The sequence below is a fragment of the Fundulus heteroclitus genome, chromosome 21 (genome assembly GCF_011125445.2).
Source record: "Fundulus heteroclitus isolate FHET01 chromosome 21, MU-UCD_Fhet_4.1, whole genome shotgun sequence".
NCBI lineage: Eukaryota > Metazoa > Chordata > Actinopteri > Cyprinodontiformes > Fundulidae > Fundulus > Fundulus heteroclitus.
In genome coordinates, this window is record NC_046381.1 from 40,617,473 (window position 1) to 40,643,373 (window position 25,901).

General features: G+C 42.7%; 1 protein-coding gene and 1 long non-coding RNA gene across 5 annotated transcripts in view; one reads left to right on the top strand and one right to left on the bottom strand.

Annotated features, from left to right (window-relative positions):
- chrnd (cholinergic receptor, nicotinic, delta (muscle)) overlaps positions 1-25,901 on the top strand; it is a 56,205-nt gene that overhangs the window by 1,447 nt on the left and 28,857 nt on the right. Inside the window, exons 2-13 of one of the 4 annotated variants that reach the window (XR_004927327.1) lie at positions 2,169-2,314; positions 2,770-2,814; positions 2,902-3,011; positions 4,808-4,963; positions 5,084-5,193; positions 9,456-9,656; positions 9,998-10,109; positions 10,603-10,717; positions 13,977-14,104; positions 14,513-14,723; positions 14,889-15,007; positions 15,909-16,213. The exons of 2 other annotated variants lie outside the window; for them this stretch is intronic. Coding sequence is in view for 1 of the 2 variants with exons in the window: in XM_036124989.1 (XP_035980882.1) it covers positions 2,169-2,314; positions 2,770-2,814; positions 2,902-3,011; positions 4,808-4,963; positions 5,084-5,193; positions 9,456-9,656; positions 9,998-10,109; positions 10,603-10,717; positions 14,513-14,723; positions 14,889-15,007; positions 15,909-16,091 (1,508 nt within the window). In the remaining variant the exon portion in view is untranslated. Of the gene's footprint in view, positions 1-2,168; positions 2,315-2,769; positions 2,815-2,901; positions 3,012-4,807; positions 4,964-5,083; positions 5,194-9,455; positions 9,657-9,997; positions 10,110-10,602; positions 10,718-13,976; positions 14,105-14,512; positions 14,724-14,888; positions 15,008-15,908; positions 16,214-25,901 lie in introns of those variants that run through there. One more of the 4 variants, XM_036124989.1, reaches the window with a different exon arrangement.
- LOC118556759 lies at positions 16,363-25,708 on the bottom strand. The gene is made up of 2 exons (XR_004927330.1): positions 25,359-25,708; positions 16,363-16,472 (listed from the first exon to the last, which is right to left on the bottom strand). It is a non-coding gene; the product is annotated as an uncharacterized LOC118556759 (long non-coding RNA).

A 25,901-nucleotide genomic window follows, 5' to 3' on the forward strand; every position in this document is an offset into this window, starting at 1 on the left:
TCTGCCGCCTGCAAGTACTCTCTCTGCTGTACTGCTGGTTCTGCTGCTACTCAAGCGCTCCAAGAACTCTCTCTGCCGTGCTGCTGGCTCTTCCTGGATCCCAGCGCCCTCCTCGTCGCCCCTGGAGGTTTCCTGGCTCCCAGCGTACACCTGGCTCCACAGCACAGCACCCGCAGCTCTTGCTCCTGCAGTCCTTCAGCCTCCTTCCTGTCTGCCCGCTCCTGTCTTAACCATCCACCTGTTCCTTCCCAGTAACAGACTATGGTGCTCATCCTCCACCATTCATCTAACCTCCAATAAACTCTCAGAACTAAGCTCCGTGTATGGTGTGTGTTCGGGTTCGTCGTCACAAATCATGACACAACTTCTCTTCAAGTTCAAGAATTTATTAACTGAAATAAAATCAACATCCAGAGAACATAACTATATAATGGTGTTTATCTGAATTAACGCTATATTTCAATCAACAAATTCTCTCTATTAGGCTAGTGAAGCTGAACTAAAATTAATAAGCAAAATGAAGATAAAAGAAGCTAAGCTAAGGAACTGTTTACATGCAAAAGAAACAAAAGACAAAATAAAATGGTTCATCATCAGAAAGATTCAGTGAATCCTGGTTCACTGCAGATCTGACTTAAAGAATTAAAGTTCATCTTAAAGAATGTGGAATGAGGTTAAATTAGCTTAACTAATTTAGAACAACATTTGATATGTGTTTCAACCCATTTACAATGCAAATCCTGAGTTAAACAAAACATTATTTGGTAAAATAAAATTTTAAAGAATTATTTGCTCAGTAAAATCAGTAACTTTCGGACACTTGATTTTATTAATATTATTCCTCTGGGAGGCTACGGGTCGCTGTAGCGATCGGTCGCTAAAATCGGTTAATCCTAAAGTTATACAAGACATCATTAAATCATTACCATTAATATTCTATATTTATACGGTAATAATGCTCATAGCTCTGTCGAACTATGGTGGAGCAAAGCGAAAGCAAGGATTATGTTTAAAATATGATATCCGGGAAGCTAATAGCATTATGCTAGTGAACGTTCGCCGCTAATTTGAAAAAGCCTTAAGCTCTATTTTGGTCGTAATGAGCGGACCGGATAACAAAAACATTAATATCCCATCAATGTATAAAACCCTTGTTCAGAAAGAGATTTCCTGTTGACTTGCAATCAAATAAATGCCACTACATAAAAAAAAGGGTCATTAGGAGACATTTGTGGTTCTGGAGCTGTGCTAGCGGGTTACAAAAAATAGGATTTGTTTTAAAAATGTATCTCTTGCCACATTTTTAACTGTTCAACAAAACGCTTAAATAGCTGCAATATTTCAATGAAACAGATAAAGTTGTTTTAGGAGGGCGGGGCTCTATAAATCATTCTAGATGTAGTTTTGCCACAATAAACCTCTGATCGATATTTTGCATCAATCCAACCATGTCTTCCAAGAACGTTTTCATTTACCTTTTTTTAATGTTGTACCTAAAATGTTATCATTGAGAACAATATGGAGTCAAAGTCAAATTCCTTGTTGAATGAAGCCACTTGTAGATTAAAACTGATTCTGATTCTGATGAGGTGGACTTGTTTCGCAGCCATGAGACCTGGCCCTGTCTCCTCTATACACCAAAATAGTCTACAGTCAGATGCTATGATCCCAAACACAGCAACAGATCTACAGCAGAATGACTGAACTAATGACTGAGAGAGTTCTCGCTGTGAAACATATCTCTACAAGCTGTTGAATCATGGGGGTGTACTTACTTTTCCACACACTTCATCTGTGTTTAAAAACAATGACGGTTTTGGGATCTGTGGCACATCTTTTTTTACACTTAAGCTTCCATTTAAATAAATATGCAACCTGATAAAGACCAGATCAGGTTGATTATACCCGGATAAGAGAACTCTAGAACTGAGAGGGTGCACTTTCTTTATACAGTGACTATATACCTTTTTTTTTGCTTTTAAATGTCCTCAATCAAATAAAAAATTTACTTGGACCTCGGCAGCCCCAGTGTTGACTTCTAGGTTTTTCTGCACGGCAACGTCAGCTTATATCTGAACCCTAGGTTTTTTTACACAGTAAACATAGTAAAACTAAGTACTTCAGCTTCTATCTGAACCCTTGAAGCATATTCTGTGTGCGCGTGTCAGAGTGTTTGTGCAGGAACGAGGAGGAGCGTGTGATCAACTACCTGTTCAAGGAGAAGGGCTACAACAAAGAGCTGAGACCTGCTGCAAAACAGCAGGATGTCGTTGATGTCTTTCTCACCATGACTCTCTCCAACCTCATCTCTCTGGTGACGAAACATGCATGTTTCTGTCTTTAATCTGGAATTATTAACACCTTAATGTAGAAGAGAAAGCTTTTTTAGGGGAGTTATTGGAGGAAACAACTGCAGTGATGTTGATCTGAAAAATGTGGCATGTATTTGTTCTCACCTCCCACTGCAGAACCATCTCCCCCTACAGTTACAGCTGCAAGCCTTTAGTTGCATGAACTTCATTCTGTTGAGCTCTAACCAAATACCCTGTCTCTACTGAAGAAAAGCATCCCCCTGCATGATGCTGCCACCACCATGTTTTACCACAGTTATGGTGTAATTTTTATTGTCAGTTCCCCTCCATGCATGGTATTTTTAGCACAAAGCCCAAACAGTAAAGTGGTTTTAATGTTGGTCTCATCTGCTGCCCCTACATGGTTCCTTGTTTCTACCTCCTGTAATTTCTGTCTTTTCTACTCCGTCATCTATAGAAAGAGGTAGATGAGACGCTACTGACAAACGTGTGGATCGAGCACGTATGTTAAAGTAACTTTCTTACATTTCACCCAGACCAGGTCTCCACCTCTGTGTTTAATCTACCTTTCTCTGTGGCTCTGACATAGACGTGGACTGACTACAGGCTGTCCTGGAACGCCTCAGAGTTTGATGGCATCGACACGCTCCGCCTGCCATCCAGCATGGTCTGGCTGCCAGAGATTGTGCTTGAAAACAAGTAAAATCATAGCTTTTGTTAATTTAAAGTACTGGCCTAATTGTGTTTAGCTCTGAAGGCCCATTTCTACGCCGGTTTAAGATTTTGCAGTAAATGAGAAAAACATTGATCAGAGGTAAACATTGTAATATGCATATTTAATTCATTAGGAATTACCAACGGAGATAAAAAGTTTACATTACCTGTGTACCTACGTGCTTCTCCCAGGCATTGCAGCTTTTGTCTAATCTAAGTTTGCAAAGACATCCTTTTATTACTCTGACTGCCCTCCTCCGCTGAGTTCGGGAGGGAGGGGATCTGTGGGCTATCTGTTTCTCAAACAAACAGGCTGTTCTTCCCGGAAATGGGTCAAGCCAAATGACCTACCCCCCTGCCATAAAACTCATGTATGTTTATCTTACCCTCAAAGGGGGAGACAGTCAAAACTTATGCATTCCTCAGCCCTCCCATTTGAATACAACTAAGATATTTATTTTCAGGTTTGGACACATCTAAATCTGCTACCTTTCTTCCAAACATGTTGCACCACAGCTTGTGGTATTATCCAGGGGTTTAAAGGTAGAAATGGGGGTAAAGAAGGAACTTTGCTGGAAATAAGCTTGTAACGCTGTAATATGCAATAATGTAATAAAATCAGGCTTGAAAATGTAATAAAACATAATTGAAACCGCATTATGTAGTAATCGACATAATCGATAAATTAAACACAAAGAGTAGTTATTGTTCAACGAGTCACCAACCAATGGTGGGGGTTTAAAAGTATGTTGCAGCCTTAATGGACAAACTTGCCACTGATAGCATTTTTTTTTTGTCTGCTGAAGAAAACCATGAATGAGTTTAACATTTACTTAACAAAGTTTCATTTCAGTTCAATTTAATTCAATTCAATTCAATTGTATTTATATAGCACCAATTCATCTCAAGTCTCTTTCCAAAGTCAGACTCCATCAGATCCTCCAGGTTGGTGAGAAAGTTTCCTCTCTAAGGAAACCCAGCAGGTTGCATCAAGTCTCTCCAAGCAGCATTCACTCCTCCTGAAAGAGCGTAGAGCCACAGTGGACAGTCGTCTGCATTGTTGATGGCTACAAAAATTTTAATGTGTAGTATCATGATCATGATCATTATTACAAATGTATTTATTAGGATGAATAGAAACTCTGGTTTGAGATTATTTCTTACATTTCTTACAAGGATTTTATTACATTTTGTGTCGATTATTAAGTAATTCAGTTTTAATGATGTTTTATTACATTTTGATGACTGATTTTATTACATTATTACATATTGTGGCGTTATTACATAATGAGGTGTTACACATCTGAAGAGGTAAAAACTGCTGTTTGCAGATACTCTTCCTCCAGCCCGACTGAGTGGGCTTGAGCTGTTTGGAAAAGAAGAACTAGCAGAAAATCTAGTCTGTTGATGTGCAAAGCTGGTAGGGAAATACCCCAGAAGACCTACAGCCAAAGGTAGTTCTGGAAAGAACTCGCTCAAGGAGCTGAATACAAATATCCACCATGTCTATTTTAGATTTTGATTTGAAAGGCATTTGAAATCAATGTATCATTTTACATCTAATTTGCAATGATGCATTGCTGTGTAATTTATTGCATAAAATCCTAAAGAATTCAACTAACAGTGAAGTTTGTGGTTCTAACCTGACACAATGTGAATAATTCAGTGTATATGAATACGTTTTTTTTTTTTTTTTTACCGGCGATTGTTATATAAATTTTAAAATGAATAATTTTGTTCCTAACTGTAGATATAATAATGTAATCCTTCCCCCGGTTTAGTAATGATGCCCAGTTCCAGGTGGCTTACTACAGCAACGTCCTGGTGTACCCAGATGGTCTGTGCTACTGGTTGCCTCCTGCCATCTTCCGCTCCTCCTGCTCCATCAACGTCAACTACTTCCCCTTCGACTGGCAGAACTGCACGCTGAAATTCACGTAATCAGCCACTGTTCGTCTGTATATCTAAGCACAATGAAGTCTGGTGCACAGCATGAGCTGCTCAGCTCCTCCAGAAAAACCTCAAACACAGATGAATGTTTTTTTGTCTGCTTGCAGGTCTCTGACATACAATGCCAAAGAGATCAGAATGCTGCTGAAGGAAGAGGGCAACGAAACCAACAAACATACGGTGGAGTGGATTGTTATTGACCCTGCAAGCTTTACAGGTAATATTTATCTGCAGCAACACAATTTATCCTTCAAATGTTCAGCCCTGTGTGCTCCAGTTCAGGTCACAGTTGTTTATTTTTGTTTAACACACTTATCTGAATATTTCCTTTGAGTAACAATACCAATGGAATCACACCTGTGTCATAGCACTTTGAATTATCCTGTGACTGAAATGTGCTTTACAAATAAACTTGCCTTGCCTTATCTGTGACAGACCACATCACCAATCAGAAATTATATAACCTGACGTTATCCAAGGCTCTATTCCTACAGAAACTTCCCATGAATGCAAATATTCTGAGTGACAGAGAAACTCTGGCAGACGTCCTGTAATTCATAGAACTGATCTTATTTGAATATGGTCGCTCCCTGCAGGTCTGTTTAACTCTTCCAAGCGGCTTACCACTATAAACACCCTCTAAGGGTGACTCAGCTTCAGAGTTTAACTTTACCATTTATTCTAATATGGCAGAGAAACAATCACAAGTTTACAGCTCTGGACTCTTACAACAAAAACAAAACGGGCGATGACCCAAAGATAAAGAGCCCCCGTCTCATAAAAACATGGATTTTTCTAAGCTTAGACACACCCTCAAAGGGTATAGTCTTCTCACATGATATGTGAAGAATGTGTTGTCATGGAGACATGATCTGTTTTACAGCATGTGTTACTCTGTGGGTAACTTGAGCTGACTAGGTGAAAGCATGCATCACGGTTCAGATTTCACCCCCTGTTGAGTTATTTAACTTTCTGGGGAAGTTTCTTACAGGATGAGTCCTCCATGCAGGGAGAATCCTCCTCCCTTGGTATTCTAGTTATTTTAAATTGTGTATTTACATTATTCTAAGCCTAAAAATTCCATCCAACGGTCACGTGAATCTGCCTCGGATTGCAATATCTCCGGTAGCTCTCTGGTGTGGTGCAAGTGTAGTGTGAAAAAAGTGGAAAGTTATCCAACATTTCATACTGTAGCTGTAAAATAATTCAACTAACTAAACTGAGACATCCTAAGGACCACAAACATACGGTCTAACATCATGGGCATCAGTCATAGTAGACCCTATTACTATTCTCTTTCCATTCAGCAGGTGTCTGCTTCTTCAAGGTTTCCAGACAACCTCAGCACAGCTTCCATCCCCTGTTCATCCCCTGCATCTCCATAGAACAGGGTTCTAAGCCCTGGACCACAGACATTTGGTAGGCAGGTAGCCCTCCTCCCCTTGGCAAACAAAAAGACCCACTGCTTTAGTAATACACCTGAGGATGAGAGCTTTAACAGAACACACAACATCCACTAAAGTGAAAGCACGCATCTAAATCACGAGGACAGCTGTTCCATTAAGAACTATGCACAGCCTATGTCTAATTAGAGTACCTTTAACCTTTAGCAAAAAAATAAATAAACAAACCGTTATAGAATCTTTGTTGCATACATAACTTTTGTTCTATTTCACCCCTCCTAACCGCCAGAGGCTAGAACTGAAAGCACTAACTGACCAATACCAACTATGTCCCAAGTAATGCTGAGCACATACGTCACTGGGAAAGCCTAGAGGATCCTCGCAGAAGAACCTGAGGAGAGGATAAGGGCGGATCACATTGACATTGTAAAATCTGGGGAATGTGCTTGATGAAGACCAGCACATTGTGTTCCCAATGGGACCCCTCCCCCTTTCCCTTTTGGTAGAGTGGGCCTGCACACCAACTGGTAGGGGACAGCTTACTCCACCGTAGGCGTGGCAGATGACGTTCAATGGAATCCAATGGAAGAGACTGTGTTTGGAAAGAGGACAACCCAAACTAGGACCTCTATTACATAGGAAAAGCTGTTCTGAGGATCTTACACCTGTAGTGGCCACAATGTATACCTCCAACGGCCTCTCTGGGGACCTCCAGACTTATCTCCGGTCACCCCTGACAGAGACTGAAATCGACCAGAGTCTGAGGCCCGGGTAGCAGACTGACTCACAAAAGTCCTTGCTGGATCTTTGAGCACATCACAAGGATAAGAAACACCAGATCTGTCACAACCCAGAGGTGGCCGCTGAACTCTAGTGTGTGTCAGAAGAAGGACGTCTTGAAGGCTGAGGAGGAAGAGGAGGCATACTTCTGCTGAGGATACTATGGAGGGTCCTACGACTTATTTCAGTCAAAGTAGGCTGGGCCAGCCTGACCTGTTGACGTGCTTGAACGGGGGAAAGACTCACAGAAGCTCTATGGCAGGGGTCTTCAACAGGGGGTTGCGAAAGTTTTGGTTGATTAGACATTTTCTTATACACCCCCCCCCCCCCCTGCAATTTTTTTCCACTAATTGAAATGTCTTTAAATACACATTAACATGAATTCAACACACTGTAGTAAACAGATAAATGGAGGCAGAAGATGTCTTTCAGTCATCAATGCACACATTCAGCGACACACAGGAGCTCTTTCAAGCTGGGCACCGAATCATTCACAACACTTGTCCCATCACCGATAAATTAGAATCAGAAATACTTTAATAATCCCAGGGCGAAATTACTTTTGTTACATTACTCCATATGTAATATAATTAGGGGGTCCCCGCTCCATCTCGCCATCAGTTTGGGGGTCCTTGGCCTGGAAAACGTTGAAGACCCATGCTCTATGGTCATCAACACAAAGATCTGCAATGCTGCATCACTAAAACCATCCACCACAGTAGCACCACCAGCATCCTCAACGGATGCAGAGAAGGCAAACTAAAGCTGAGTCAAAGTATTGCCAAAGCGGCCAGTACATGTTCCCATATTGTAAGCTCTATAGAGGTCGTCCGCAGCATGACACTGAGTCCATGGGCGCTAGACATCACCACCTAGAACTTCATTTGGCAACGCAACCAGTGAGGCAACAGCAGGTTCAACTGCTAGCAATTGATCCAAGCCTGTCCTGGCCGAGTCATGCATAGCTGCCAACACTCAACCATCCATGAAGAAGCATGAAAAGACCATTGGGTCACATCAACAAGCGGGCTTTTCTCTCAGGTACTTCTCTGATGGAGGGACAGAAAAAGAAATTGGAGCCAATCAGCACCTAAAGCAAGCACCACCAGGGGAAACAACTTCAGCTACTCCAAGATCATTTGTATGACATCCCTTGTGGAGCTGTACCCCGACTAACCAACAAGACTCTGAGATGATGAGCGAGAACGCCAGCTTCAGAAGCATGAGATGACTCCGCCTCCTCCTCATCCCTGAAGTCAGAGGCTGACATAGCCAGAGACAAACTATCCTTCTCTGCAGAGAAGTCAGGCATGGATTTGGAAGAGAGCCTATCCAGTGTAATCGAGGTGTCTAATTAGCGTGCCATTAAAAAATTATTCCATCCTTTTTCAGAGGAATTGCAGCTCTCTCTGCTCTGTCTTCTGTAACCCCCAGTGGGTGGAGGCAGATGAGCGTTCACACTGAGCCTGGTTCTGGTTCTGCTGGAGGTTCTCCTCCCTGTTAAAGGGGAGTTTTCCTCTCCACTGTCGCTTCATGCATGCTCAGTATGAGGGATTGCTGCAAAGCCATCAACAATGCAGACGACTGTCCACTGTGGCTCTACGCTCTTTCAGGAGGAGTGAATGCTGCTTGGAGAGACTTGATGCAACCTGCTGGGTTTCCTTAGAGAGGAAACTTTCTGACCAATCTGTCTGGACGATTTGATAGAATTTGACTTTGTGAAGTGCCTTGAGATGATATGTGTTGTGGATTGGCGCTATATAAATAAAATTTTATTTTAATTAATTAAATCTCAGCCAATTCTGCAGACAGTTGCTCAAACCTTGTGGAAAGCCCCGGTCAGACTTCCTCTTAGAAGAGGCCATGGTCACTGCAACCTCCTTCCTGCGCTTCGAACACCTAGGTGGGGCCACCTGCCCAGAGGGCGGAAGGTCAGCGTCCCACTAAGGGCACAACTGGGCCAACTGAGCCATCCTCACAACTTGAGGAATGTAACTACAGATAATGGAGGGATTCTCCGACAATGCCTCCACCAGGTGATCATGTCCAAGGCAGGCAGGGCACAGGTAGTGACCATCATCAGCCTGGAGCATGATCCCACAATCTATACAACAGTGGGAGCCCTCCAGGAAATCTAGGCAATGCATTTGTTACTTCAAGGCTGAACTATTGTAATTAGTTCTGGTCTAAATTGCTACAGCAGGAAGTCTGATGTAAATGAAAAGAGGAAATTAGATTTCAGTGGTAAATTAAGACCTACTTATCAAAAGGTATTTGTCTCTGCTGGTGTCTGCAGAGAACGGTGAATGGGAGATCATTCATCGGCCGGCCAAGAAAAACACCTATAAGCACATTCCCAAGGAGAGCAACAAGCACCAGGACATCACCTTCTACCTGATCATCAAACGCAAGCCGCTCTTCTACATCGTCAACGTCATCATCCCCTGCATGCTCATCTCCTTCCTGGCCTCACTGGTCTACTACCTGCCTGCTGACAGTCAGTACTTTCACACTTTCTCTTATCTGCAGTGGTTTTAGATATAACAAGTTGTTCATAGATCTTAATGCAGTTTTGAGGACCAGAGACATATTCTTCTCTTGCAAATATAGCAAACTTTTCTTTCCACAGTACTAAACAATACTAAAATATTTATGTGTAATTTAACTGTAGCTGAATGGAGCTATATTTAACTTGAACATGTAGAAAAATCTATTTCAGAAGACAATACCAGAGTTTGCCTGTTCAGACGTGTCTCTTGAACTGTTTTTGGTCAATCCCTTTGACTTGTGAGTGAAAGACTCCTTTGATCTTAGAGAAACTTGATATTTTGTGTTTAGGTGGTGAGAAGATGACGTTGTCCATCTCCGTGCTGCTGGCTCAGTCTGTCTTCCTGCTGCTGATCTCTCAGAGGCTGCCGGAGACGTCCACATCGGTCCCTCTGATTGTCAAGTAGGGAATAAAAACTGCTTTTCTAATATATACGGACACAAAAATATATACTTCATACTTCCTGATTGTCTTTCAATGACTTTCTTTGAATTTTAGTCTAGTTCGTAAACATTCAGGACTGGTGTTAATGTCTTAGAAAAGATTAAGTTGGACTTTCATACTACTTTTTGGCGTGTTGTCCCAATAAATTTCCTTTTCTTGAATCAATCAACAATGCCAAAGGTAACGGTCTAACAGAAACTAGGATTTTATCACCACCAAGATGAATCTAAAGAGAGCTGTATCTGAAGAATTGGCAGATAGCAGGTAGGTGGAATATCTGGGTGTCTGGTCTTTAAGAGATGACCCCATTCTCCTCTTTTGTCCTCCATTTCCATTAGGTTTGTCTAGTGCATGTTGCACAGCGGATCAGTTAAATACAAAACTGTTGCCACCAGATCAACAGGTCTCAATGTTCATAAGTCTATAAGGTTTATGTGTTTTTTTTCCACAGATATTTGATGTTCATCATGGTTCTTGTTACGATCGTCGTGTTGAACTGTGTGGTCGTGCTCAACCTGCACTTCAGGACTCCCAGTACACATGTCATGTCTGAATGGACCAAGAAGGTAATGAATACAAAAACACATTTCTTCTGCTTTTTAGTTTTACATAATGCTTAGGTCCAGGCTTGTTAAAGATCTCTGTTTCCACAGCGATAGTATCTCAAACTTGTATCACACAGTTCTGGGAATTCTCCCTCGTTTTGTTTTCTGGTATTTCCGACTGACGGTCGGATGGCCCAATTTCTATTGGCTGTGTAAAAGTAACGTATATTTTATTCGCTGTTGAAAAGGCCATTGAAAATCATGGGTTTCAGAGTGCAGTGGTGCACGCCCCACGTCTTGTCTGACAGGCCCATAAGATTACCCTGAGCTATCTCTGTAGTTATGCTTAGGATGCTGGAGGGCATTTATGATCCACTTCTCTCTGCTGAGTATTCCTACTGTTCCCCAATTTTGCATTGTTTGTTATTATTTCAACTTTTCACTTTGTGTTCTTCCTGTCCTTTTTGTCTTCATAGTAGGTACACCTGGTCTGGTGTTCTATTTAGCTGTGATGCCATCCTGGGGGGCAGATTGTCTATCAGTACCCTTTGTAACATAGATCAATGCTTCTGTGTTCTTTTTGTGTCTCAGCTTTTTCTCCTCAAACCCTCTGATTTACCTTGTGCTCTTCGCTTGTTCCTTTCCTATAGGAAGTATTCAAGGGAGTTTCTTCCAGTTAGAAGGGAGCTTTTCTTAGCTCCATCAGTGGCTCAATCAATGAAAGAGACACTGCTAAACAGAAGCAGAGAGCTTAGCCCTCTGCTTGAAGGAAGAATTTACAAATTAAATGGCACACAATGTTAAACTCAATAATATTTATATCAGAGGTTCCATATGAAAACACACCTAAACACTCCAGGACTAGGAGTACTTTCTATGGGAACAAGAAACAAATTGGAAGTCAATGGCAGAAAAACTTAATCAGTGTTTAGTCCTTGACAGAGAAACAGAAAAACACCCTAGCACTGAGCCAGAGGGTACTCATTATTGGTCAACTTAAACTAAAGTTTAAGTTGATGGAAATAATGCCTCCATCATTGTCTCTTTCCAGGAAAAAGACACAGCTAAACACAATCGGACTGAGTTAGGCAGAAATTCAATAAATGAAATGGTGCACAATAATATGGTATAAAGAAACAGCTTAATATTCAAGCACCGACAAAAAAGCACTGCTACTTTTTTCCCTTTTTATTATATATAGTTTATGTATAAGAAATCCAATGTACATCAACACATAACAATCAAAGGAAGCATGCGTACCATCAAAAGATAAGATTTTTGAGTCCTGAGCTTCATTCTCACAGAAACTAAATTTAGTAGGGGATTGACTACAAAGTCATCAGTAAGGTTTGTGGTCTTCTGCACTTTAATATCTGTCAATATTTCCATAACAGGAGGTTATTTTGTAATACTAACTTCCATCTCCTTCCATCCAGCTGAATAGGTCAAGGAATTTAGAGATATTAAAGGTTTAAGTTGAGCCGTAATATTCCTAATTAGTAATATTCCTTAAAGGCATACTATGCAACATTTTTCAGTTAATTAATGTGTTCCATACCGTTTTGGATGATTAAATGAGTCATTTCAGGTCGAACAAAGGTTTTCTCGGCCGCCCTGGTGGTCTGTGGGGGAAATACCGCACTTGCAATTGCAGGAGCCCTCGGCCCGCACACAAAGAAGTCTCGCTTTACGGTGAGAACTCCATGTGTTTTTGCCCTGCCATTCACTATATGCACGCGCGAAAGCAACAACAAAGAACCGCGTGTTAACGTCAAATAAACATGCAAGCATATCGAGTTTTATTATTATTATTATTATTTTATTTTTTTTTCTTTTATGTTGGCGAGACGCTACCGCGGTGGCTGCGGCTTGGCGAGGCGGCGGCGGTAGCGTCTCGCCAACATAAAAAAAAATAACAATAATAATAATAAAACTGGCGAGGCGGCCGCGGCGGCCGCGGCTTGGCGAGGCGGCCACAGCGACCGCCTCGGGAAGCGCCACGGGAAGCTTGATGTTCATACCTTCACTGTGTTAGTCATTGTTTGTACTGCCGTTTTTTCCACTTTTCGTTGCGTTCGCCTGTCTGCTAAGCTCAAAACAACCGCGCCTGTTGACGGAGAAACCAGAACAGCTGAGCATCTTTACGACAGTGCACTTTTACTTTCGCCCTCTGGGGGGAGCCTCGCTGGAAAATCAACCCCGGTTGCATAGTATACCTTTAAGGCAAGGAAGGCCCATTGCCCCCTTTACTTTGAAAGCTGCAGCGTTTTGTATTTAATCCTTGCCCCATTATACTGCCATATAGTTTAACTGGCAAGCACAGGAAAAGGTATCGCATTTGAGGAAGGATATTCATTCTTATGAATTCAACTCGGGAGTATACATTTATACATAGATACATTTATCTATCTTTGTAAATCATATAAAAAAGGTTGATTAACTAGGAAGGTCAGCTGTTTTATCTTTTCTATGAGGAATTCTGGAGGTTTTGGGGTTTTAACATTGATCCTCTTCACCTGAAGTCATCCGCCATATCTGCAGCTGGTGTCATCCTTATATTTTACCTGCAACCTGGATGGGAATATGGTTTGGAGCTTGACTTGGTTCTATTTCAGAACCATGTGGACCCTGGCATATTCTCTTTGTTCACTGATAATGGTCTGTAGGATAAAGCTCCCTTCCTCTTCCAAGCTTTGTGGATGAGCTGATGTTTAGACTTGATACTCCCAAACTTAACGCTGACATAACGTGGGGGTCGGTGCGCCCTCTCAATGTGTAGGCCTGGAATCTCTTCAGCACAGCGGCTTTTTAGTGAAAGATGTCATGGAAGTAAAGTCCTTTTCGACTCCCTGGCTAATGCCATTAATCCTTATATTTTCTCTTTGTGAGCGACTCTCTGGAGCCTGTAAGCTTGTCCTCCTGATTCTCGTGTATCTTTAGCATCTCAGCTGTGGCTATCTTCTCATCGGCTTGCTCTATTTTCTCTTCAGCTTCTCCGAGTCTTGTATTGATTCTAAATACTTCACTCTTAACAAACTCAGATTTTCCTTTTTCCCTGCCAAAAATCTCTGAGTTTCTTAAGGACTGCGTCTAGTTCGGCCATGGCTTCGGTCTTTGCTAAGTAGCTTTAGCGTCGGTTGCTGGGCATAATAAATGCTCTGCTTTTCACAACTAAAACTGAACTTCACAAGGCAACGTTTGCCCCCTCGATATAAACGCTGTTGAATGAAGAGTCATCCAAGAAAGGGGCTTTAAATGAAATTCACTTGGGTTCTTTTAGGAGCTCAGTCAAGGTTCTGCCATCATGGAGATGTTCCACCAGAAGTCGAGAAGTAGGCTACTTCCTATAGGAACAGAGTCGAAGCCGATGGCAGTGGCTCAATCCACGGCAGACACATCTAAACTCAGGTACAAAGTGAAGAGCGCTTTCTGTGGGGAAAGAATAGAGGAGGAAAAATGCAAGAAATATCTTAGTTAAAGGCTCTATCTAGAAAAACGACACAGCCAAACAAACTGGAACTTTCCCTTGGAAAGAACAACATAAAGTGGAGATCAGTGAAGTAAATTGCAGTAAAAGCCATCTATAATATTTCCATCCAGGGAAAAGAGGTTGCTATACACAGAAATACTGAAACAGGGGTACTATCTATGGAAAGAAACACCTGCGAGACAACAGAAAGTACAATAACTACAAATAACTAATAAGGTGAGAGTAGCAGGAGGAAAAAGGGAGGGCAGGTTGTCAGTAATTCAAAAACATTTCCATAAAATAATGTTTTTACACATTAAATGACTGTTATTCAACTTTTTGTCCAGTTTTTCCTTGAACGCTTGCCCCGGATCCTCCATATGTCCCATCCTGCGGATGATGAGCCGGTGTGGGATGGAGCGTTGCCACGACGATCCAGCTCGGTCGGCTACATCGCTGCAGCAGAGGAATATTACAGCATCAAGTCCCGCAGCGAGCTGATGTTTGAGAAGCAGTCAGAAAGACATGGACTGTCAAAACGGCCCACGCACGCTTCAGGTACATCCAAACAGGTCCAAAAAGATCCAAATCTGTAGTAGAATTAATTCAGCTTGACCCTGACGGCAGGCACCTGGCATCTCTACCTGGTCAGTCATTTATTTGGACAGTCTGAGTCGATAGACGGGAATGCTAACAGAGACTGATGGGGCTGGTTCTGTTCAGTTCTGAAGCCGCAGGAAAGTGACGGCATGACGGATCAGCTGTACGGGGAGATCAAGCCAGCGTTGGATGGAGCGAACTACATCGTCAAACACATGCATGCCAAGAACGACTACAACGAGGTGAGAAGCAACGTAGTCTCTGAGTTTTTCCTTTGCTTTTACAGTGTTGAGTACAAGGTGTCTTTAACCAGCCGCCACTCATCTGCCTGAAGGCATCTCATATCAAGTCTGTGTCGATTCCTACAGACCATCGAGATGTTTTGTACCACTTTGACAACTAATAAAGTCAGTTTCTCTATACTCCTTATGATTACTGGAAGGAAACGCAGTTATGAGAGCAAATGTCTTGCAGGTAGATGTTGCTCATCCAAGGCTTGTATCTATTGCATGGTCTTTAACATTTTGTCCCCTGAACTGCTTTACCTGAAATCTTTAACCTATTTACAGTTGTTTTGAGTGCATTTCCACTTTGGGCTTTATTTGTTTTGTTTTTTATGTATATTACATTTTCACCTCCTGCAGGAGTTAAAAATTATACATGTACTGAACTTATATAGAGCCTTTCTACTCAAAGTGCGTCATACTACAGCCGCATTCACCTGCACACATTCATACACCAACTGGTAGATTACCATTTTCTGTGCTAGTTAGAGCAGGAGATGAGCTCTGGAGACCTGGAGGAAAACAGGCTCTATAAATAGCTAATTTATGACATTTTAGAGCATTTAAAGTAGAGTTTAAACATAAACCTTGATGCTCAGCATTGGGATCTGGCTTAAATATTGTTTCCAAACAAAAATACAGAAATTCTGTCATATAATTTAAAGGTAGCAGAAAATATGACCAACGGAGGAGGACAAACTAGCAAATAGGATCCTCAGCCAGCAAGAACTCCTTTGCATCTTCCCCACCTTTAGCTCAGGATCCATCCAAAAAGTCCTGCCTGACTCAGAGAACTGACGAAGAGCCAACTAGATGAGCGAGTGCTTGGCGTCTGAATCCAGGACTGTTGTCTTTGCAGGAGAAGGACAACTGGAGTGGTATCGCTCGTACGGTGGATCGTCTCTGTCTCTTCTTGATCACTCCGGTGATGACCTTCGGCACCATCATCATCTTCCTGATGGGAATCTGTAACCACCCTCCACACCTGCCCTTCAAAGGAGACCCACACGACTACAGTGACGAGAACCCTCGCCTGCTGTAACATCGACGCTCTAAACTCTAGTTGGGTCAGCAAACAGGCTTAAATCAGACGCAACCGGACTTTCGCTCAGTTTTTCTAAACACGGTTTGCCAAAGACTCTTGGATAGGTGTCGAAATTTATTTAAAAAAGTGAAAGAGGGAAAGTCCGGTTACCTCTAATTTTAGCCGATTTGTTGTTGTAATGACCCGGAAACTGAGAATTTACACAGGCACTAGTTGGGTCGCAGCTCGGTTCTGTTGGTTCTGCTCTTTTATTAACAGTTCTATTGACTTTTTCAGCTTTATATTTTACTTATCTGTATTTTTTGAGGTTGAAGTAAATATTTTACATCTTGTTTGATTAAATCGTTGTCGTTTTCTAAAACCTTAGTCTTACTCTGTCTGAGTGTAGCGCCCCCTTGCCTACATTACTGGCAAAACATCCAAAAGCATGTAAACTAACCAAATATGGGACGCCCTGAGTTCTTATCAATTAAAAGATGATAAAACTGTAGTCGTTGTTAGATTAATTATGAGTTTCTTTATAAATGCCTTGTAAATATACCCAGTTTTTACCCAAGAAGAAATCTGTTAATGAAATAATGAACTGACACAGTAAATGTCTTTCTTCTTTTTACTTATGAAAATATATTTTAAACGAAATTACCCGGAATTTAGAAAATTAAATATCTTACATTTGTAAATAAACCATAAACACACTCGAAGAAGTGGGCACAACTTAAAATAACTCAAATTACCTGTATAGCAATGTACAGTCAATAATGAATGTGTCTTAACTCAAAACCTTACAATTAAAGTTTCCCTTTAAAGTTCAAAAATCAAACCCTTGTTGTCCATCAGTCACTTTCAGAGCATTAACAAACAAACACAATAAGCAAAACCATCCAAGTCATTAGTAAATCCTAAGCTATGCCGGCTTTATAATAACTAAAATGATCCAAAAGTACCCGTTGCAGGCCTGAACGTCGCTTGTGTGCGTGGAGGCCTGAAAACTTAAACACTGGCCGCTTCACTCAATGAGCAAACAAAATAAATTGACTCTGTACCTGACTCGTTGTGTCGGAAGGTGAACAGTAGAGCGTTCATGTGCTCACAGCGTGGACCTGTCGTGGCTCGTGGCTCCGCACGCGCCTCCCGCATGGACCCCCGCAGCACCGAATCCCCCGGTCCCCACCGTGTAGTCGATCTCGGTCGTCTTTTCCAAACAACCACAACTCTTCCGGTGTCCAAGACGATTCTCGCCTCCAGATTCACAAAGAACAGCAGTCGTGTAGCTCACCAACGTGATAGCCACCCCTCCTCGCTGTCTTTTAACCTAGCGTGCTCTCGCGGGCGTCGCGTCAGTTTTCACAACAGTCCAGGTTGCGACTTCTTGAAAACAACAGAGGAAAAGTGTCCCACCGCACATAACTAAAGTCCACTGCTTTTATAAATGTTCTGGCCGAACACTTGACTGCAGCTGCCTTTCCTTAGCTAGGAAAAGTCTTTGCTTAGCTCATGCTAACTGGGAAGAGCAACCGAGCAGACTGACTCCTTCACCCCCTCCGTCAAACTTCCCCCTCTACTCCTCCCCTTCCTATTACGCAACAGTCCAAGGATCAATATCCTTAACCAATTACAAATTAGTAAAATAATTTGGCAGTTATTAAATACAGAAATAAAATACAAATTTATACATAAAGGCATTTGACATAGGAATATTACTAGTGTTTGGAAATTGCTTTTTTTTTTTTTTAATGTTTAACATCACTTGAATTGAAATGAATGAACCCAAAATACAACACGGGCTACACTCTCCCCCACTCAAATGGTTTACATGTCCCTATGAAACCTAATTCACATGAACAGGAATGAAAACATAATTTTAATAACACAGAAAATGAAACAACAAGTCCCTTAACCAATCTTTATGACTACACCCCTATGTACTATAGTCAAAGGCTGATCTTTAGGCTTCCCTGCCTCATCATAAGTTAGTCTGATAATAGGTTTAACCGACCTTTTTTCACGTTGGGGCGTTCGCTGAGGTTTGACTTCCTCTGTCACTCTGACTGGAGAATGTCTTTCAGGCTCTGTACTATCTATTTCTCCAGCAGACATTTCTACTTCATCGGCAGCATTGATGTCACCATCACAATAGTCGACAATGCCTTCTGACAACACATCACATTCATCCCCCTCGTGATCAGACACACTGCCCTGATCATCAGCAGTGTTCTGTACCTCACACTCATCATCTCTGTCTGAGACAGGATCCACCAGATCCTCAGGCTCTAACCTCCACCTGAATCTAGGTTGACATTCGAACTCAGAATCGCTAGATTCCTCATCCAGCGGGTAACCCACATCGCTTTGAGACCTTTTAGCCTGTGATTGATGGGTTACTGACTTTCTCTGACTCCTAGTCACAGCCCTGTTGGGTTTCTCTGGAACATCTAACTCCTCAGAAATTCTCACCAAACTTCCAATAGGCAAAATGTTGTCTCTGTGTATAGTCCTCAGCTTCCCCATCCCACTTTCGGGCTTCACCCGGTAGACAGGCAAATCAGGGAGCTTTTCCATGATCACATAAGGTAAAGAGTTCCACCTACACTGCAACTTATGTTTCCCGTGCAACCCCAAGTTCTTCAGGAGCACTCGATCACCTTTGACTAAGGTTTGATTGCGTAGAGCTCTCTCATAGTTCTTCTTGTTTCTCACATGAACTTGAGTTGCAGACTTGGTAGCTAACCCGTAAGCACGCTTTAAGTCTCTTTTGAGATCTTCCACATAACGTGAATGACTGACTGGTTCTTGGTGATCAGTACCAAAACATACATCAATAGGCAATCTGGCCTCTCTGCCAAACATGATGTAATAGGGTGAAAACCCCGTAGCATCATTCTTGGTACTGTTGTACGCATGTACTAACTGACTCACATGACGACTCCACTGACGTTTGTGGGTATCTCTCAAGGTTCCCAGCATAGATAACAGCGTCCTGTTAAAGCGCTCCGGTTGTGGATCGCCCTGCGGATGATAGGGTGTCGTCCGCGACTTACGGATTCCCAAGGTTCTCAGAAGCTCCTGTATCAACCGGCTCTCGAAGTCACGCCCTTGATCCGAATGAATTCGAGCTGGAAGACCATAGTGAACGAAGAACCTTTCGACCAAGACCTTGGCAACAGTGACTGCTCGTTGATCTCTAGTCGGGTAGGCTTGCGCATAGCGACTGAAATGATCGGTCACCACGAGAATGTTAGAACCCCACTGGAGTCAGGCTCTAGTGAGAGAAAATCGATACATACAAGTTCCATAGGTCCTGCAGAAGTAATCTGGTGTAATGGAGCAGCTCGTGGACATGGAGTCTTCCATGTGACACACTTCCCACAGTTGCCTATGTATGTCTCAACAGTGTGACTCATCTTCGGCCAGTAGAACCTTTCTCTCATTAATTCTACTGTCCTCTCTACACCCAAGTGTCCCATGTCATCATGCAATGCACGACACACCTGTATTCTGAACTCTTCGGGTAAAAGCAGCTGACGGTGTTGTTTACCAGAAGCTTTGATTTTCACTCGGTAGAGTAATCCGTCTTCAATCTTTAGCTTGGTTCTCTCTCGTTTCAGCAAAGAAACATCGGCATCAGCAACATGAGAAGGCCAGCGACCTGTGTTCAAAGCCTCTCTTACGGTTTTGAGGACAGGGTCTTTGAGCTGAGCCCTTTGCAAGTCGTCAGGGGTCAACCGTTCTAGTTGTCCAACATTCAGGTGGGTTGCAAAACAATAGAGCTCAGGAACGCCCTCTGCAGGAACTCCTAGTCTTTCAGCCACACACACATCTTGTGCGTGCACTTGACTGCAAAGTGTTTTCACGTCACCCTGACCCAGTTTCTTCCAGGGCTCTGCTTCAACTTCAGACCAGTTACGTGAGAGTAAGTCAGCGCCAATGTTCACCTTTCCAGGGTGATACTTGACTTCAAAGTCATACATGGCTAGTGCTGCAAGCCACCTGTGACCTGTTGCGTTGAGTTTCCCAGTTGTCAGCACATAAGTGAGCGGATTGTTGTCAGTCATTACCGTGAATCTCACACCATATAGGTAATCATGAAATTTGTCCACCACGGCCCACTTGAGTGCTAGAAACTCAAGCTGGTGGATGTGATACTTCTGCTCAGCAGCAGTCAACCCTCTGCTGGCAAAGGCAACAGGACGGAGACCTTCAGGATAAACCTGGTGTAAGACTGCTCCTAAACCTTTAAGACTAGCGTCGGTGTGCAACACATAGTGCTTGTTAGGATCTGCAAACGCTAACACAGGCGCATTGGTAAGGCATCTGATAATGTCACGAAAAGCTTTTGTGCATGTATCAGTCCATCTTGATCCAAAAGGTTCAGCCTCCTTGAAGTACTGATGATCTTTTGTAACTGTAGACCTCTTGCCTTTCCTCACTGGAGGATACCCTTTGGTCAGGTCTGTCAAGGGCTTAACGATTGAGGAGTAGTTCGCCACAAATCTGCGGTAATAACCACAGAAGCCGAGGAATGACCTCAGTGACTTAAGGTCAGTAGGCTGTGGCCACTGAGTTACAGCTTCGACCTTAGCTGGATCTGCCGCAATCCCATCAGCAGAGACGATATGGCCGACATATTTGACTCTGGGCTGACAGAACTGGCATTTGTCTAAAGACACTTTTAGACCTACTTCCTCAAGACGGTCTAGTACTTTCATGAGTCTCTCCTCATGTTCTTCCAATGTAGCACCAAACACTATTAAATCATCGAGATAAACCAGGACTTGTAGCAAATTCATGTCCCCAACGGCCTTCTCCATAAGACGTTGAAACGTCGCAGGAGCTCCCATCACCCCTTGGGGCATACGCTCGAACTGATAGAAGCCGAGAGGACAAATGAACGCGGTCTTTTCTTTGTCTTCCTCCGCCATTGCGATTTGGTAGTAACCGCTACGAAGGTCTAAGACAGAAAACCATCGACTTCCTGCTAAACAATCCAATGCGTCATCGATGCGTGGTGTAGTGTATTGGTCTGGTATTGTCTTGCTATTCAGAGTCCGGTAGTCTATGCACATACGCACATTCCCGTTTTTCTTTCGCGCTACGACGATAGGCGAAGCGTATGGACTCCTTGACTCTTTTATCACTCCAGCGTCTAATAGCTCTCTGAGGTGTTTGCGTACGTCCTCTATATCCGCAGGTGCTAAGCGTCTGGATCTTTCACGAAACGGACGGGGATCGGTTAGACGAATGTTGTGCTCAACGCCTTTAGCTAAACCAACCTCCCATTCATGGAGTGAAAACACATTGCGTCGATGACAGAGTTTTCTCCGAAGTCTCTCTTTCCACTCATTGGGGATAGGAGAATCTCCAAAATCTATCAAATCTGGATCCAGTTCTTCAATGTTTTGACTATTCACTATAGGACTGGCCAAATCAGCTGACTGAACAGTACCTAGCGGAGTACCTGAAGATATAGTAACTTCCTTCTTGGTCTCGTTCTGAATCAACAGAGAGAAACAGTTAGGGTCAATGGCAGAAACAGGGGCAACTACGGGCTGAAACATCACACCGTGAGGCAGTGCTACTGTGTTACTGGTCTCCACCACGATTATGCCTTTAGGTGCTGTCTGGCCAAAATCCAGTTGACATGGTACACAGCGACTCTCTTGTGGGGTAAGTTTTAGGTCATTAGGACCCATAAACCTCACTAAACCCACCGAATCAACGTTCATGTCTTGGGCTTTGGGCAGCACCAGTTCTCTCTTTGGTTCAGCGTTACTAATTTTCAGGGCACGGGCTAAAGCTTCACCCTCTGGACGATCACACAGGTCAGCGAGTCTGTGGAACAAATTAGCATTTGTGCCTAGTATGACTGGGACCTGATCTGGTGTGTTCGGCCCAGGGCAAATCAGTGCCAACACTGACAGCGTCTCTGACTTTCCAGTTAGCTCCTTTGGAAACTGCATGTCCACTACAATGTATCCTGAGTAAGGATAGCTTGTATCACTTAGTCCCCAAATGGCTAAGCCAGACACTGGTTGTATGGGTATATCGGACAAGTGCTCTTCGTAAAATTTCTGGAAAATGATTGTTACTTGAGACCCACTATCCAATATGGCTGTGCAGGGGTTGTCGTTCACTCTCACTTGCACTGTAGAAGGTGGACCAATGAGACCTTTAGGAAGCGGGGCATTTGTGTTAGTGCATGCTTCCTGTTTTTTAGAGAAACAGTTGGTGGTCTCACTGTTTGAGTCGCCATCGCAAGACTGTTTGCCTTTAGCCTTGTTTAGCGACGCTATGAGTCTCTTAATGACTCTTTTCTCATTCTCTGCAGATGAACACTGGGTGGCGATATGGCCATCTTCCCCACATCTGTAACAGAATCGCTCACCAGTTCTAGGACTCTGTGCTGGCTTAAAACCCTGACTTTGGCTCTTAGTCCCAACTGCGGCTACAGTAACCGAAGGCTCAGTTGTATTTCTCTCTTTGGACTTCAACTTTTTACTTAACTTCTGAACTTTCTTTCTTAAAGCAATAGCTTCAGACTTGTCACTGCCAGAGTGATTCGAACTAGGCATAGGTGCATGAGCACTGGCTCCTTCATTTGCTGCACACTTGCTCATCTCACACACTTGAGCTTTCAAAGCTTTAAAATCAGCCTTTAGCACTTCTATGTCGACATCATTGTCAACTGAGTCATTACAAACAGCAACACTCCGAATACGTGCGTTCACCTTCTTTCGTGTTAGCTGGTATTCTTCTTCGGCTCTGATCTCAGACAATAAGTCAAGAAAATTGGGGGGTTTACTGCGCCTCTCTTTCAAACGTAACTGTAGTAGCATCAAGTCTGAGTCGATTGCACCCCGAAGCAGCTGTTCAACACGCACTTTGTCTTTATCACTAGCTGAGACCCCTCCTTTCTTCACCACTTTAGCCAGAAAAGGTTCAATTCTGCGAATGTATTCTGACAACTTCTCACCAGACTTCTGCTGTATGAGCCGGAAAGAAAAGTACAGGTCTTCCGCAGACTCAGCGGAACCAAATGCACTGTCTAACGCATCGAGGAACTCTTGGGCTGTGGCTCCTTGCTTACTGAGGCGTACTGACTTGACAATTTCGAGAGCAGGTCCTCGCAAGCACTCCAGAATTCGCCGCCTCTTCTCATGTTCATTGAGTTCACTCTCCTGAACCATCAATGTTGCCTGCTCTAGCCAATATTCTAGAGATTCCTCCCCTGTTGGGGTGGGAGTGACTCCTGAGTAGATCCGCAGGCGGCGATAACCATGGCTTTCAGCCTGACTTTTAGTAGTTCGACTGACAACGTCAACCATGGCACGCAAAACTGACTCATCAGTGGGAGACATGCTTTGAACATCAGCAAGGGTCTTTCCCTCGGACATTAGAAAACGTTGCAACTTGGCTGAAAAATCCTCAGCAGGAGCAGAAGTAGTGGGTTCCTGGGCATAAGTTATGATCTTCCAAATAGCCCCATCTTTAGGTCGGACTTCAGGAGGAACTACTCTTGGATCAATGACTTCTTTGCATTCACAGAGAACTAACACGCCATCACCATCACTATAGGGCTTGGTTCCCCTTACTCTCACACGACCCCAGCATCGAACTGTGTGTAGCTCTTCTTCGATTTTGGCAACTTCGAGATCTTTACCCACCCCCACCACTAGTACGGCATGAGCAACATCAATAGTTTCAGTATCACACCACTCATTAAGCTCTGCCTGCAACTTGCTATCAGCCATGACTGAAAATAGAAATTCTAAATATCAATGATAATGTTCAAAAATGCACTAGAACTACAGAAACCCAAATTACAAACTTCTCATAACAATCCCAGCGGTGCCTCCATTTTATGTAGCGCCCCCTTGCCTACATTACTGGCAAAACATCCAAAAGCATGTAAAATAACCAAATATGGGACGCCCTGAGTTCTTATCAATTAAAAGATGATAAAACTGTAGTCGTTGTTAGATTAATTATGAGTTTCTTTATAAATGCCTTGTAAATATACCCAGTTTTTACCCAAGAAGAAATCTGTTAATGAAATAATGAATTGACACAGTAAATGTCTTTCTTCTTTTTACTTATGAAAATATATTTTAAACGAAATTACCCGGAATTTAGAAAATTAAATATCTTACATTTGTAAATAAACCATAAACACACTCGAAGAAGTGGGCACAACTTAAAATAACTCAAATTACCTGTATAGCAATGTACAGTCAATAATGAATGTGTCTTAACTCAAAACCTTACAATTAAAGTTTCCCTTTAAAGTTCAAAAATCAAACCCTTGTTGTCCATCAGTCACTTTCAGAGCATTAACAAACAAACACAATAAGCAAAACCATCCAAGTCATTAGTAAATCCTAAGCTATGCCGGCTTTATAATAACTAAAATGATCCAAAAGTACCCGTTGCAGGCCTGAACGTCGCTTGTGTGCGTGGAGGCCTGAAAACTTAAACACTGGCCGCTTCACTCAATGAGCAAACAAAATAAATTGACTCTGTACCTGACTCGTTGTGTCGGAAGGTGAACAGTAGAGCGTTCATGTGCTCACAGCGTGGACCTGTCGTGGCTCGTGGCTCCGCACGCGCCTCCCGCATGGACCCCCGCAGCACCGAATCCCCCGGTCCCCACCGTGTAGTCGATCTCGGTCGTCTTTTCCAAACAACCACAACTCTTCCGGTGTCCAAGACGATTCTCGCCTCCAGATTCACAAAGAACAGCAGTCGTGTAGCTCACCAACGTGATAGCCACCCCTCCTCGCTGTCTTTTAACCTAGCGTGCTCTCGCGGGCGTCGCGTCAGTTTTCACAACAGTCCAGGTTGCGACTTCTTGAAAACAACAGAGGAAAAGTGTCCCACCGCACATAACTAAAGTCCACTGCTTTTATAAATGTTCTGGCCGAACACTTGACTGCAGCTGCCTTTCCTTAGCTAGGAAAAGTCTTTGCTTAGCTCATGCTAACTGGGAAGAGCAACCGAGCAGACTGACTCCTTCACCCCCTCCGTCAAACTTCCCCCTCTACTCCTCCCCTTCCTATTACGCAACAGTCCAAGGATCAATATCCTTAACCAATTACAAATTAGTAAAATAATTTGGCAGTTATTAAATACAGAAATAAAATACAAATTTATACATAAAGGCATTTGACATAGGAATATTACTAGTGTTTGGAAATTGCTTTTTTTTTTTTTTAATGTTTAACATCACTTGAATTGAAATGAATGAACCCAAAATACAACACGGGCTACATGAGAACACACAAACTCCAAGCAGAAATTGAGCTTGAACCCAGAGCCTTCTTGCCACGAGTCAGTATTGCCAAAGCGACCCAGATTGGCTCTGCTTATGTTGAAAAGCAAATGAAGACATAAAAGGAAGATTCTAAAAATAAAAAGTTATTATTTACACCCTGAATGCCACTTAAGGTAATATAACTTGGCCAAATGTTATTGATAAACATAGTTGCTCATTGTAATTCTGAAGGGAAATAAAAGCACAATGTGTATTTGCCTAAAATTTATGATGACCTTTATGGGATCCTATAGATTGTTATGAAACATGAGCAATAAAACTGATTAACTGTGGAGCCACTGCTTTTTTTAGGACATTTCTGATCAATGTTTGTGTGAATGTTTTCATTTAAACAGACTTTTCTTCATTGTCTTAATTAAAACGTTTTAGTTCTTCATTTTGTCAACTGTCTGCCTGTTTCACGCCTGCAGCTTCAGTCGGGTTTTATGGTCCAGATGTGACATCTTTGTTTGTGTGCAGATCCTTCCCCCACCAGCTTT